At 33.3% G+C, this 14,576-nt stretch overlaps 1 protein-coding gene across 3 annotated transcripts; it reads left to right on the forward strand.

Moving 5' to 3' along the window:
- Positions 1-2,052: 2,052 nt before the first annotated feature.
- Positions 2,053-12,962, forward strand: LOC114275089 (ethylene receptor). Of its 3 annotated transcripts, none has more exons than XM_028217078.2 (7): positions 2,053-2,338; positions 3,313-4,226; positions 6,716-7,084; positions 7,183-7,449; positions 7,551-7,678; positions 8,271-8,468; positions 12,328-12,962. In XM_028217078.2, exons 2-7 carry the CDS (start codon positions 3,321-3,323, stop codon positions 12,677-12,679), a joined length of 2,220 nt encoding a protein of 739 aa, XP_028072879.2. In that variant the 5' UTR covers positions 2,053-2,338; positions 3,313-3,320; the 3' UTR covers positions 12,680-12,962. The 3 variants fall into 3 exon arrangements, with proteins under 3 accessions (XP_028072879.2, XP_028072878.2, XP_082749632.1); XM_028217077.2 differs by having other exon boundaries at positions 2,134-2,381; XM_082893506.1 differs by lacking the exon at positions 2,053-2,338 and adding an exon at positions 2,468-2,590.
- Positions 12,963-14,576: the final 1,614 nt, after the last annotated feature.

The raw sequence follows: 14,576 nt of genomic DNA on the forward strand, positions 1-14,576 counted from the left end.
ACACTCAAATTATAACCAAACACATAATTCAAAACTCAATTCAAAAACTATTTTCAAAACTCATAACCAAACTCATAAAACTCAGTTCAATTTTTTTTTTCAAAACTTATAACCAAATTGTTTTCAAATTTCTATTAAAAAAATTCAAAAAAATATATTTTTATTTTGTTCTTTAAAATTATTTTTTATTTTATATTTTTTACGAAAAATATTTTTTCAAAATAATTTTTTATTTTTTGTTATTTTTTTAAGTATTGATTAAATCATTTGGTATGATTTAAATATATATGGCAATCTAAATTTTTTTAAAATTTAAAAAAAATATATTTATAAAATAAAATAAAATATTTAAAATTATATAAAAAATTATATATTTAAAATAAAAAATAAAATTTTTAACAAAAATACAACTCAAATATTTTTTAAAAAATACAGCGCACAATTATATGAAATACATTGTACATTAAAAAAAATATAACTCAAAACTCATAACCAAACAAATTTTATTTTTTCAAAACTAAACTCAAAACTCCACTTCACACTTAAATCATGATTCTAAAAATAATTAAAAAAATAAAAAATATTTTTTTGATTTTTTTTTTTAAATAGAGTTTTGAAAAATTTTTGGTTATGAGTTTTGAAAAGTGTTTTGAATTAAATTTTGAGTTGTGTGTTTAGTTATGAGTTTTAAAAAGAATTTTGAAATTTTTTGATTAGAATTATAACTCCAAAAATAAATGTAGCATTTGGATTAGTTTTGGAATTGTGATTCTCTTTTTGGAGTAGTAATTTGAGTGTAGAATTGTGAGTTGAGTTTTGAAAAGAGAAAATTTATTTGGTTATGAGTTTTGAAAAGAGTTTTTGAATTTTGAAAAGAGTTTTAAATTGTGCTTTGAATTTTTGGGATTTATTTTTTTAAAATATTAAAAATGTTTAAGATTTTTTAAAATTTTAAAAATATAATTTTATTTAACATTTTTTAATTTTAAATATTTTATTTTATTTTGTAAATATTTTAATTTTTGATTTTAATATTTTAAACTCAAAACACAACTCTACACTCAAATCGTGACTAAATATCAATTCAAAAATTATTTTTAAAACTCATAACTCGAAACTCCACACCACTTTAAAAACTCTACACTCAAATCATAACAAACACATAACAAAAAAAATTAAAATATTTAAAAATATTTTTATAAAATAAAATAAAATATTTAAAATAAACAAATATTTGTTTTTTTCAATTTTTCAATATTTTAAAAAATACAACACAAAAAATGTATAAAATATAGTGCACATTAAAATAAATAAATAAATATTTAAAATATAAAATATTTATCCTAAAAAAATAAAAGTAATTTTTTAAAAATATTTTTAAAAAAATCCATATTTTTTTAAAAAACAACACTCAAAATTCTAAAAAATAATTTTAAAAAACAAAATAAAAAATATTTTTTAATTTTTAAAAAAAATAGAGTTTTGAAAAGAGTTTTGATTTTGAATTTTAAAAATAATTTTGAATTGAATTTTAAGTTGTGTGTTCGGTTTTGAATTTTGAAATTAATTTTGAAATTGAGTTTTGAATAATTTTAAATTATACATTTGATTATAAATTTTAAAAAATATTTTACAAATTTTAAGTGTAGAATCATGATTCCACATTCAAACCAAACTAAAATGCAACCTAATTTTTTCATAATATTGGCGCTGTTTGGGAAACACAAGTTAAGGCTAGTATAGCCGCATTTAGGATATAAGCCAAAAAAATTATAATCTTAGGGACAAATTTGTCATTTTAACTTCAAACATCATTTCAACACAATTTTCAATACAACAACTCAAATAAAAATTCATCTCATCTTTCCAAACACAAAAATTAAAATAGCCTACTATAGGTAAAATGCCAACTAAGATATCCAAATTTCCAAACGAGGCCTACATTTATTTTCTTTCCTTTTATTTCCATCCAAATCAGCCAATCCAAACGGGCTGGCCATTGCGTAGGTTTGCAAATCTTTGGGTATTATAATGAAATTTAAAAAGGGAATGTGGGTAATTTTAGAAAATATATGGGGGAACTAAAAGGACTCTTTTAACCTCCATAGGCACACCCTCCATCAGCTGACCTCTGATCTGAGTCGTCCTGAGAAAAAGTGAGGGGGAAGTTACTGTGGGGGAGTCAAGGGCTAGCTAGGGCTTCGCATTTCATGCAGAGAGAGAGAGAGAGAGAGAGACCAGTGCACACGAGTTTTGATCAAACACCAAGACGATTGTTGTGGTTGGAGTCGGAGCAACCACCGAATATGCTTACGTTTTGCTAACAAAAAAACAAAAAGTAGGTGTAAAATGGTTGTTGTGATTTTTGATGAGTTTGCAGGGTAGGATATGTTTATATTCGTCTTTCTAAAAAGTAATTGTGTGTATTTTTTTGCCCGGATTATTATTATTATGATTGCAGAAGAAGAATTATATTGGGATTGGGATTGGGATTGGATTTGGATTGGGATTGGGATTGGGATTGGGATTGGGAGAATTTTCATTTTCTTCAGTCTTTGGATTTGGATACTCTCCTCCAATTTCTGTAACTGTGGGTACCTTACCTTGGCTCTTTCTCTCTCCCAAAAAAATAAGTTATGCGTCATGGGTTTTGGATTGCAGAGTTTATACTACACGTTTTGAGTGTTGAGTGTTGGTTTCCCCTGTCCAGACTAGAATAGTATAGAATATAGATACACATACATACTTACATACATGCATACATCTTCCAGTCTTGGTTCTACACAGCTTAACCATATTACCCTGTTCTCTCTCTCTCTCTGTCCCTTAACTTATCTCTAAATCCTATGAATATATTCGTTTATAATTATGTATATCCAATCATTTTGCATGAGTGTGTTGTTTTTTAGTTGACTAACATTTTGTGCCTTATAACCGACCGTTCTATGAAATTTTCATCTCATTTTTGTTGATCACGTATTGAAAATATATCTAATTTATTGCAATGTGTCTGTCCCCTTTCCTTTTGTTTTTTTGGAGGAAAAAAAATTGCTATCATCTGTGTTGTGTAAGGTGACAAAAGGTATTCTAGGAGTTGTTGGCGCTTGCTTTTTGTGTATGCTGCTATAATGCTATGTAATATTGTAGCAATAGGGGATGGTATATCTGCCTGCCTGCCTGCCTCATTCATTTTGTTTCTTGGGATGAGATGTGTGAGAATTTCATACTACTTGCACACTTGCTTGATTTACTATTGCATATTTGCATTTAAAAGTTATATACACCTTGTTAAAGTGTTTACATCATGGCCAGCTTCAGGTATGTGGGATTGCAACTGCATTGAGCCGCAATGGCCAGCTGATGAACTATTGATGAAGTATCAGTATATTTCTGATTTCTTTATCGCACTTGCTTATTTTTCTATCCCATTGGAGCTCATCTACTTCGTGAAGAAATCGGCTGTTTTTCCATATAGATGGGTGCTTGTGCAGTTTGGTGCTTTCATAGTTCTATGTGGAGCCACACATCTTATTAACCTATGGACCTTTAACACACATACGAGAACTGTTGCAGTTGTCATGACCACTGCAAAGGTTTTGACTGCCGCAGTGTCATGTGCAACTGCTCTTATGCTAGTTCACATAATTCCTGATTTATTGAGTGTTAAAACTAGAGAACTTTTTTTGAAAAACAAGGCTGCAGAACTTGATCGAGAAATGGGTCTGATTCGCACACAGGAAGAAACGGGCCGACATGTTAGAATGCTGACTCATGAGATCAGAAGCACTCTTGATAGACATACCATATTGAAAACTACTCTTGTTGAGTTGGGTAGAACATTGGCATTGGAAGAATGTGCATTGTGGATGCCAACACGTACTGGGCTAGAGCTTCAACTTTCCTACACACTTCGTCACCAGAATCCTGTGGGATTCACTGTACCCATTCAGCTCCCTGTGATAAATCAGGTATTTACTACCAACCATGCAGTGAAGATATCCCCGAATTGTCCAGTGGCAAGACTACGTCCACTAGCAGGAAAATACATGCCCGGAGAGGTGGTTGCTGTGCGAGTACCACTTCTGCATCTCTCTAATTTCCAAATTAATGACTGGCCCGAGCTGTCAACAAAGCGCTATGCTCTAATGGTGTTGATGCTTCCCTCTGATAGTGCAAGGCAATGGCATGTCCATGAGTTGGAGCTGGTTGAAGTAGTTGCGGATCAGGTCTGAATTTCTTTCCTTTTGTGGACTGGGCTTACATGTCACTTTGCATTGAGATATGCTTTCATAAGAACATTCCTTGCTTACTGATTCATTCATATTCACTATGCATAAGAACCTATACTTTTAGTATGACATCTAAAAAAGATTTCATAGTTCATGAGAAGTTAATTTAGTTGTGAATTGATTTTTAATGGGACGCTGCTATTCTAATTTGATCATGGTGGAATAATTTGTTTTGAACCAATGAGCAACTCTGTTCGAAACATAGAGTTGCCCAGGAACTCAACATTGCTCTTATACCAAGTTGATTTCTGTGTATAAACAGGAATGAGAAAAGGGGGAAGGATGAAGAAAAGAAAGAGAAGAAAAGAGGTGCTGGAAGAAAATGAGAGAGAGAATTAAGTTTCTCTCTCTATTCTCTCTTATTTATACTACTAAAATATTACAAAAATATCCTTTGTACAAACATAACCAAACTAAACCAAGCCAAGACTTAAGTCCCATCAAATGGGATCGGCTAGATGAATCTTTCTTCTCCCCGTGGCCCTATCAAAGCCATTTCAGTAGTCAAATTAAGTAGATCCATATATCTATTTACAACGCTAGCAAACTTTAATTTAGGCCTACCTCGTTCCCTAACACTCTCATCTACCGTTACAGCATCGCATCTCTTCACTATTGCCCCTGTTGGTCTCCGTTGAATGTGACTAAATCATCTCAATCGATTCTCTCTCAACCTATCTTCTATCGGCGCTACTCTTATCCATGTCCGAATACACTTATTCCTAATTTTGTGTTGTCTAGTTTTGCCACACATTCACTTTAGCATCCTCATCTCAGCCACACTCATCTTATCTACATGTTGTTTCTTGGTTGCCCAACACTCCGTCCCATACAACATCGCTGGTCTAATAACCGTTCAATAGAACTTGTCTTTTAGTCTAGTGGGTATTCATTTATCGCACAATACCCTAGACGCACTTCTCTACTGACACCATCCCCCTTTAATCCTATGGGCCACATTCGCATCAATCTCCCCCACTATTGTGATAATCGACCCTAAATAACGAAATTGTTCATTCTTAGGCAGTTTTTGGTTCTTAATCATCACTTCTTCTCTACTTTCATTGTTATTGTTACTAAATTTACACTCTATATACTTTGTCTTAGTTCTGCTTATCTGGAATCCTTTAGATTCAAGAGCTTTTCTCCAAATCTCCAACTTTGTGTTAACTCTTTCTCTAGTCTCATCCACTAGCATAATATCGTCTGCAAAAAGTATAAACCATGGCACGTTATCCTGAATATTTCTCGTTAACTCATCCATAACTAAAGTAAAAACATAAAGACTTAAGGTAGATCCTTGGTATAACCCTACAGTGATAGAAAATTCATTTGTCTCTCTAGCAGGCGATCTAATAGTGGTCACCACCCTTCATACATGTCTCTAATCATATCAATATAACATTTTGTCACCCCTTGCTTCGCTAACACTCACTATATTATATGCTTTCTCAAGATCGATAAACACCATATGAATGTCTCTTTTCTTTTCTCTATACTTTTCTATTACTCTCCTCAAAAGATAAATCGCTTCCATTGTTGACCTGCCAGGCATAAACCCAAATTGATTCTTTGACACCTCTGTTATATCTCGCAATCAGCGTTCCATCACCTTCTCCAGCACTTTCATTATATGACACATTAGTTTCATTTCTCTATAGTTATTGCAATTTTGAACTTCTCCTTTATTCTTATAGATTGGCATTAAAATACTTTTCATCCACTTATCTTCTTAGTCAACAAAATTTTGCTAAACAACCTAGTCAACCAAGCAACTCTCCTTTTATCCAAACACTATCCTTTGTACAAACATATGAGTAAAAATAGAATATTCTGACAAATCTTTCATGTGAGGTTACACAACAACTCAAATTTGAGGGTAATTGGAAAAGGGGCTTTGGTTTTTGATATCACTAGAAGTGTTGGCACACCCCAACACGTAGTGTGTGTGAGTGAAACAATTAGATTGGCAATTACAAATTGAGACAGTTAGATAGGGCCAGGTACTGCTCCAAGCAGTTACGGGTGTGAGCCAGCTTCAGCTACACCAAATTGACTGTTGGCTTTCTAATAGTATAGATAGATAGATAATTCATATGCATTACCAAATTTTCTGCATAATGCATTTTCCTGTCGTTTACGACATCTTTACTTTTGGGTTTTTTTTTTTTTTGATAATAATATCTTATCAAACATGTCACATGTTAAGCTGATTTGAGGATTATGTGCAAGGACTAGAGAAATAGTAATTTCCATGGTGGGTGTTAATTTTTTCTTATATTTTTCAAGTTAATGCAACCTTTTTTTTTTTGACAATTCTCATTCTTTAGAACCAAAAAAAAAAATGATTTGATATTTATCAAAAAAATTTGATTTGATAAATAAATGTGCTCATGATGCTTGTAATATCTGATTTATTGACATAGGTAGCAGTTGCTCTATCACACGCTGCAATCTTAGAAGAGTCAATGAGGGCTAGGGATCTTCTTATGGAACAAAATATAGCTCTTGATCTGGCAAGGAGAGAAGCAGAAACTGCTATTTGTGCCCGCAATGATTTCTTGGCTGTTATGAACCATGAGATGAGGACACCCATGCATGCCATTATTGCACTTTCTTCATTGCTGCAGGAAACTGAACTGAGGCCTGAGCAACGTCTGATGGTTGAGACAATCTTAAAGAGCAGTAGCCTTTTGGCTACACTCATAAATGATGTATTAGATCTTTCAAGGCTTGAGGATGGAAGCCTTCAACTTGACATTCGAACTTTTAACCTTCATGCTCTTCTCAGAGAGGTGGGAATTTGTAAACCTGCCAATTATAGTTACAATTTACTTGATTAAATCTTGTTGGTATCTGTTAGCTGTAGTGAGACAAATGTTTCTTCTTGCAGGCCCTTAACTTGATAAAACCTATTGCATCTGTCAAGAAGTTGTTTATCTCATTAAATTTGGCTCCGGATTTGCCAGAGTATGCTGTTGGTGATGATAAACGGCTTATACAAGTTATTTTAAATGTTGTTGGCAATGCTGTGAAGTTCTCAAAGGAGGGAAGCATCTCAATTACTGCTTCTGTCGCCAAATCAGACTCTTTAAGAGATCCTCGATCTCCTGACTTCTTTCCTGTGCTAAGTGATAATCACTTTTATTTGCGTGTACAGGCATGTTTATTTATTATGATTATTCTTTTGAAATCATCTTTGCATGGATAATTCTCAACTATTAGGAAATAGTCAAGTAGTTTCTTTTTCATCTGGTGCAGGTGAAAGATTCTGGATCAGGAATAAATCCCCAGGATATACCTAAGATATTCACCAAGTTTACACAAATTCAATCAATGTCAGCCAGAAATTCTGGTGGGAGCGGACTTGGCCTTGCAATTTGCCAGAGGTATTTCATTCTTGTGCTCTTATTTTGTTCTTTCTAATATGGAAAACTAAACTCCAAAAAAATTGTGGTATTAATTTTTCTTTGTCAGTTCTATCATTTGGGGGCTGAATCTTCAAGTTGTTTTTTTCCTTCCAAAAATTGGATTCACTTTTATCTAATTTTAAGCAGCTAACTCACTCCCCTTAATTCAGATTTATATGCCACACTAACCTTTCTGGCAACAAAAACGATTGTAAATAGGATATCTGGATTCTTTTCCTTTGTGAAAATTGTTCTCATTGAAAGTTTTCCTACAATCTTTTAATCTAGGATAGTAGCGTTATTTCAAATGTGGAAGTATCTATAAGTCCTATATATCAAAGAAATATTTTAACGGTTTACTTTACACATATTTATCTGACTTGTATATAAAAATTGCCTTGATACAATAATGTGATTTGCTTAAATTTTTTTTGTTCAAGGGACCATATAAGATTCTAGTTTTATGCTGGCTGTGCAGCCAGTTATACTAAATGAATGAGGTTGTGTACTTTTTTTTATTTTTATAATTGCATACAGTTTTAATGTTTGACCTTTTCTGTAATGCAATCAGGTTTGTAAATCGTATGGATGGGCATATTTGGATTGAAAGTGAAGGGCTTGGCAAGGGATGTACTGCTATCTTTATTGTAAAACTGGGGATTCCCAGGAGCCTAAATGAGTCTAAGCCGCCTTTTGTACCTAAGGCTCCTGCAAATCATGGACAGACAAATTTTCCAGGACTCAAAGTTCTCATCATGGATGATAATGGGTTAGTCACAGATCCTCCTTTCCTTCTTAATTTCTACCTTGGGCTGCTTCCAACATTCTAGGCTTCATTTAACCATAGTTTTGACTGTTTGGGTTATAAAAGACATAGGTCACAGTGGGAGGCAATAAGAGGGTACCATGTTAGACAGGACAATAGAACAATCAAAATTGAGTAGGTGAGTTAGTGACCTCCAACGAGAAAGTGAGGAAGACGAGAAAGTGAGGAAGACGGTCATTTCGGTTTGGTTTTCAGAAACTTGTCTTAGAAATTTTTTCTAAAAAACTAAAAAATAATTTGGTGAAAGAAATTAAAAAAAATAAAAAACACTTGTCATTTTTATGTAATTTTATCTTTTGGGAGGCCAAAAATATTTTTTAGAAAATTTAAAAATTTTAAATATCTTTTTTATATTTATTTTTATCAATCTAGTTTCTATTTTTCAGAAAACTTTTTGAAATTTTTTTCTGAAAAACAAACCAAACATAATTTGAATTTTTTGTTGCAAAATTTCCCATGATATTCCTATCAGGTTTCATCCAAACTCAAGGATTCTTGCCTAGAATTTCCAGTCTGAAACTTATTTCCTGGCCACTTCAGAGTTAATTAGTTCATATCAGATTAAGAAATCCACTTGATTTGTAAAGTTAGAAGTCCATTTAAAAATAATACGAAATACGACGGAAATTTATTTGAGATGGTTATTCACGTGCAGTGTAGATAAGCTCATTCATCATTGAAGTGGTTTGATTTGAGTTGAAGGTTGTAAAAGGACTTCAGAAAGGCCAAAGAGATGTGGGTCGAGTTTGTGAGAGAGGATGTAATTCCATTTGATTTTGGTGAGGGCGTTGCGTTAAGAGTGGAATGGACAGTACAATTTTGTGCATCCCCCATACGTTGTGTCCTACATTTTATGAAAAATTTTGTGACGGCTTGTTTGTGTCATGTCCATATCTATGTCCGTGATGTCCTTTATCTGGGGAGGTAGTGTGTGGCCTGTGCCTGTTTCCTTCCCTCCGACTTCTGGTAATAGGGTTGAGTTTGTCCAATAATTCATGGGAAGATACTGAACTCTGGTATTTGAAAAATGCTTCAGAAGGTCGGTTTGATTAGTAGAGGGCTGATTCCTTAAGGTTATGTTTGGATCTTGGATTTGGGTAGAGGGATTTGTGGAGGGAAATGAAAAGGCCAAGAAAATGTGAAAAAAATTTAGCTTTTATTTTATTCTCAATTCCCTCCAAAAATCCCTACCAAAACACAGTAGTTTTCATCCTAATTCTTTGTTTTCATTCATTTTTGTTATTTTGGTTCAGTCTAGAAGGGGGGGAAAAGAAAGCTTGAAAATATACCAAAGCCTAAGGCAATTCATTTTTGTGACAAGTAGTACAATGATAGTCTCGAGTAAGAATTTGGGGTTGGCATAAGGAGGTTCTGTGTTTAGGGGTTCAGTTTGCAGATAGGGATGGTGGGGTTGGGGTTGGGGAGGACGACAGTCCCAAAGTCCCTAAATCTGAGGGGAGTGGGTGCTGTTGTGAAGGTGGAGTATGTTGGAGGTGTTTGGGGCTGAAATGGTGAAGAGAAGAAGGATTGCAAAAACAGAGAGGAAACCATAGAGGAGTAAGTCAGTGAACGATATCTACTCAATTCAATAGATTTTTTTGTTTCCTCTCAGGGTGGTGGGGGCCTGTCATGGAGAGTGTGGTTTTAGGATGTGGTAGGGGTGAAATGGAGGAGAAGAGGAGGGAAAGAGAAATACAATAGATAGAGCAGGAGGTTTGGGCAATGGTGGTTAGCGTGCACAGAGAGAGAGATGGCAGATGTGGGGTGAAGGTGGGCCGGGGTTGGAGGAAGATATGGTACCGAAGTCGTTGTTGACTGCAGCTAGCCATCCTGCTTGGTCAGCTATTGAAGTCAGGTTTGAAGCTTCTGTATGATACCAAAGTCATTTTTGACTGCAGCCAGCCATTCCGGTTTGGTCAGCTATCAAAGTCAGGGTTGAAGCTTCTATAGGAGGGTGTTGAAATTGGGGAAGATGGTAGTGCATGTTTAACATACTGGTCTGTCACTTAAGGAAAAGCCTGAAGGGGAGTAAAGGGGTGGGACACGTGGGGTCAAGTAGGGGGGGGGGGGGGGGGGTGTTGGTAATTTTAAAATTAAGTTAGGGGCTAACTGGGCGTCGAGACCTTGATTTTATCAATGGTTGGACTAGACATGGAGAGAGAGATGGGTGGCTACATGGGAAGATGAGATGTGGACTGGGAGATTCTGTTTGGCCTGGAGAGTATGTAGCACATGTTGGAGGCTGCTTTAGTTTGGATTAGGGTGGGAGAGAGGAAATACCGGTTCAGACCAGAAAAGTGTGGAATTGAAAATTATAAAGTAAAAAGTCACTTCTATCATGTTGGTGTGACTGGTGCCTTGTTTGGCAAGTGTTTTTTTAGTCAAAAAGTCAAAAAGTCACTAAAAAAATAAAATAACTTATAATTTTTATCCTACAAACCTATGCACAAGTAACCTAAAAACCTATGCACAGTAGCTAGTGTACTAGGCAGCCAAATTGGTTTTTCATTTCACACCTTTTCGTGTACTAGGCAGCCATTAAAAATTGTTCATTGTGATTGCCTGGAAAAAATTTATTGGCAGTCTTGGGTGTATTTGGTTTGTGTTTTGAGATAAATTTTTTAAAAAAATTTTAGGGGGAGAATTTAATTTTTTTTTTGATTTGTTTGGTTGTATATTTTGAAAGTAGTTTTAAAGTTTGAGAGTTTGGGAGTTTGGGATGATTGATATTTTGTTATAATTGAGTAGATGTATATGAGAAAAAAAGTGATTGAGAAAGGGAGAGGAGAGAAAAAAAGTGATTGATTGATGTATAATAGAGAGATAAGTAATTTTAAATTTTTTTTGAGAAAATTTGTAACCAAACACGTTTTTCGAAATTTTCAAATCCAAATCAATTTTCAAAAAAAAATAAAAAAATAAAAAAATATTGAACACAAGTTACAAACATGACATGATGGATGCCAGTCTGCACAGTGTCGTGCCATCATACTGTCACGGGTTATGACAAGGGTTGTCAATTTATCCATTTTTATATTATTTATTTTCACAATTTTAACTAAAAAGTCAAAAAGTTCATCCCAAATAAATTAATTTTTTTTAGTTCATATGTTACCTAAAAAGTCACAAAAAATAGTCTGTTCCCAAAGAGGCCCGGATCTTTTGGATATATCTGCTCTCATAAAATTAGTAGGAAAAATATAATCTGAAAATCGGAGGGTTGTTATAAAATACGTCAATATGGTATCTAATGTCAATCTAATGTCATATTAGGAGTGTTTGGTGTGGATTATAGGGGGTGATTATAGCTTATTTTAATTTGGAAATCTGTGCCAGATTGTCTGGTGCAGTTTTTGCTTACAGCTTTTTAAGCAGAAATAACTTAAATAAGCTGAGAAGAGTTGATTATTTAGAAGTTGAGAAAGGAGTGCTTTTGATACTGCTTTCTGATTATCAACTTTTACTTACAATAAGCTGCACCAAACAGTACCATTGTTTAAATTGTAGCTGAATATCTGTTCAAAAATTGTGAAAACATAAACACATCCATACACTTGTATTTTCTTGTTATTGACTATGCTGCATTAAGGCTGTGGTAACTCAGCTCTTTTTGTCGGCTACTACTACATTTAATTGCTGGATATTATAACCAACACTTCCTGATTGTTTGTTCTTGGCACTGTTAATAGTACCCGTGCTATAAAAATGGTGAATGCTGTACAGTTTTGATAGTGTGTATATTCATTAAGATGTACTTATCATAGTAGATTTTGAGTCTCAAAACTGAATATGGGTGATACAGGGTTAGTGGGATGGTGAGCAAGGGCCTTCTTGTGCACCTGGGATGTGACGTAATGACTGTCAGCTCGGCCGATGAATGCTTGCGTATTGTATCCGAGGAACACAAGGTGGTGTTTATGGATGTACCTGGTATTGATAGCTATGAAGTTGCCATTCACATACGTGAAAAATTTACAAACCATTATGAACGGCCTTTAATAGTAGCACTTACTGGAAATACAGACAGGGTAACAAAAGAGAATTGCATGAGGTTTGGTATGGACGGAGTTATTATGAAACCAGTTTCAGTTGATAAATTGAGGAGTGTGCTGTTAGAGCTTTTAGAGGATGGGGTTCTGTTTGAAGCCAAGTGAGAGTGTTTGGAAATTGCTTGCATTTGAAGGGCAGTGTGGAAGCTTCTTGTATCTATGCATGTCAGAGCTTGTACATAAATCAAGGTATTGTTACGGCAGTATTGCAAAAAAATGGCTGTGATGCTGCTAAATTGGTTTGCAAAAAGCACATTATCTTTTTTATTGTACAACTTGTTGCCGTATAGTGCACGGAGAACTGTTAGAAGCATATACATAGATGTTATTGTGTGGCTAACACCTTGTGAAAATCCAATTTGAAATTGTGAAATTTCAAGTTCATTAATTTGCATTCGCTTTTGATATTGTGAGTGTTTGGGAATTGGGTTTTTTTGTAGGTTTTTTTAGTTGTAGGATATTATTGGAGAATTTTTTTTTGTGTTTGGGAAGATAGTTAGGTTTTTTTGTGGTTGGATGTGATGTTTGTGAGATAAGAAGTAAAATGATTATAAGGTTTGATGTGATATTTTGTTTAGATTGAATTTTTTTTTGATTTTGTAACCAATTTGTCTTTTAATGAAAAAAATCAAAAACCAAACTTCCCAAACACTCATTATTTGTGTTTGTGTGAGAGTTGAAGATTGGTCCTAGAAAATTTTAAAATATTATATATGGATAGATATATATATATATATATATTTAATATGCTATTGTTGTGAGTAATCAACATCATATATGAAGAAAATAAAGGGGGGATTTGGTGATAGTCCCCTCACTATTTAATTTGTCTTTCAAAATGACAAGAATTATATAAGTACTTTCAAAATTTCCTAATATTTTAAAATTTGTTTCTTTTATTATATTACCCTCATATCTATCAGCTCTCCTATTAAGTCATATTCACTATATATTTCAAAGTAAAATTTTACTCTGTATAAAAGTAAAATTTTACATTCTGAAACTAAAAGTAAAATTTTACTCTGTATGAAAGTAAAATTTTGCTCTGTATAAAAGTAAAATTTTATTCTGAATAAGAGTAAAATATTACACTCTGAAACTAAAAGTAAAATTTTACTTTGTATAAAAGTAAAATTTTACTTTGAAAAACTAGTAAAATGTTAGACTTTACACAAAAGTAAAATTTTACTTTGTATAAAAGTAAAATTTTACTCTGAAGCATGAGTAAAATGTTAAACTCTACACAAAAGTAAAATTTTACTTTGTATAAAAGTAAAATTTTACTCTGAAGCATGAGTAAAATGTTAAACTCTACACAAAAGTAAAATTTTACTCTGTATAAAAGTAAAATTTTACTCTGGTTCTGTCAAATGAAAAAAACAGAGCAATAGAACCAGAGTAAAATTTTACTCTGGTTCTGTCAAATGAAATTAGATACAAAACAACAAAAATAAATAAAAAACAAACAAACAAACAAAAACAAAACAAATTAATCAACAAATCAACATATCTAATTGAGAAGAAAAACTTCTAAAACTCGATCAACAATCACAAATCTCAATGAAAAGAATACATGTGTTCAACAACACTCATACACACAAATATATATATATATATATACATACATATATTCAAAACTCAAATCTGTGTTTAAAAAAATATGTATAACCAAACAACTTCACCCGCACTCTTCTCCATGTGGTCATTGCGAACTCGATGGATCTTCAAATTGCAATAGAAGCTTCAAACTGAGTCTAATTTCGTTTCAAGATAGCAAGCACAAGTTTGATTTCGATTCAGTTAGCGAAGTCGATCTACAAGTCGTTCGAACTTAGAGTTTGCAACCTTTAAGCCAGATGCAAACTGAAATCGCAATTCCAATTAGAATTTGAAATCCAAAGTTCTCATCAAAGTTAACTCAAAGAACAACGAGTCACAAGAGAGAACCCAAGGTCAGATCGTGAAGGACTCCAGTTCGTAATCGCGAGTTCCAGAAGCTTGA

Source organism: Camellia sinensis, chromosome 11 (genome assembly GCF_055761805.1).
Source record: "Camellia sinensis isolate YWXY chromosome 11, ASM5576180v1, whole genome shotgun sequence".
Taxonomy (NCBI): Eukaryota; Viridiplantae; Streptophyta; class Magnoliopsida; order Ericales; family Theaceae; genus Camellia; species Camellia sinensis.

Coding starts and splice junctions, on each gene's coding strand:
- LOC114275089 (XM_028217077.2), top strand. Junction 7,085..7,182: donor TTCATGCTCTTCTCAGAGAG/GTGGGAATTTGT, acceptor TTCTTCTTGCAG/GCCCTTAACTTGATAAAACC. Junction 7,679..8,270: donor GGCCTTGCAATTTGCCAGAG/GTATTTCATTCT, acceptor TAATGCAATCAG/GTTTGTAAATCGTATGGATG.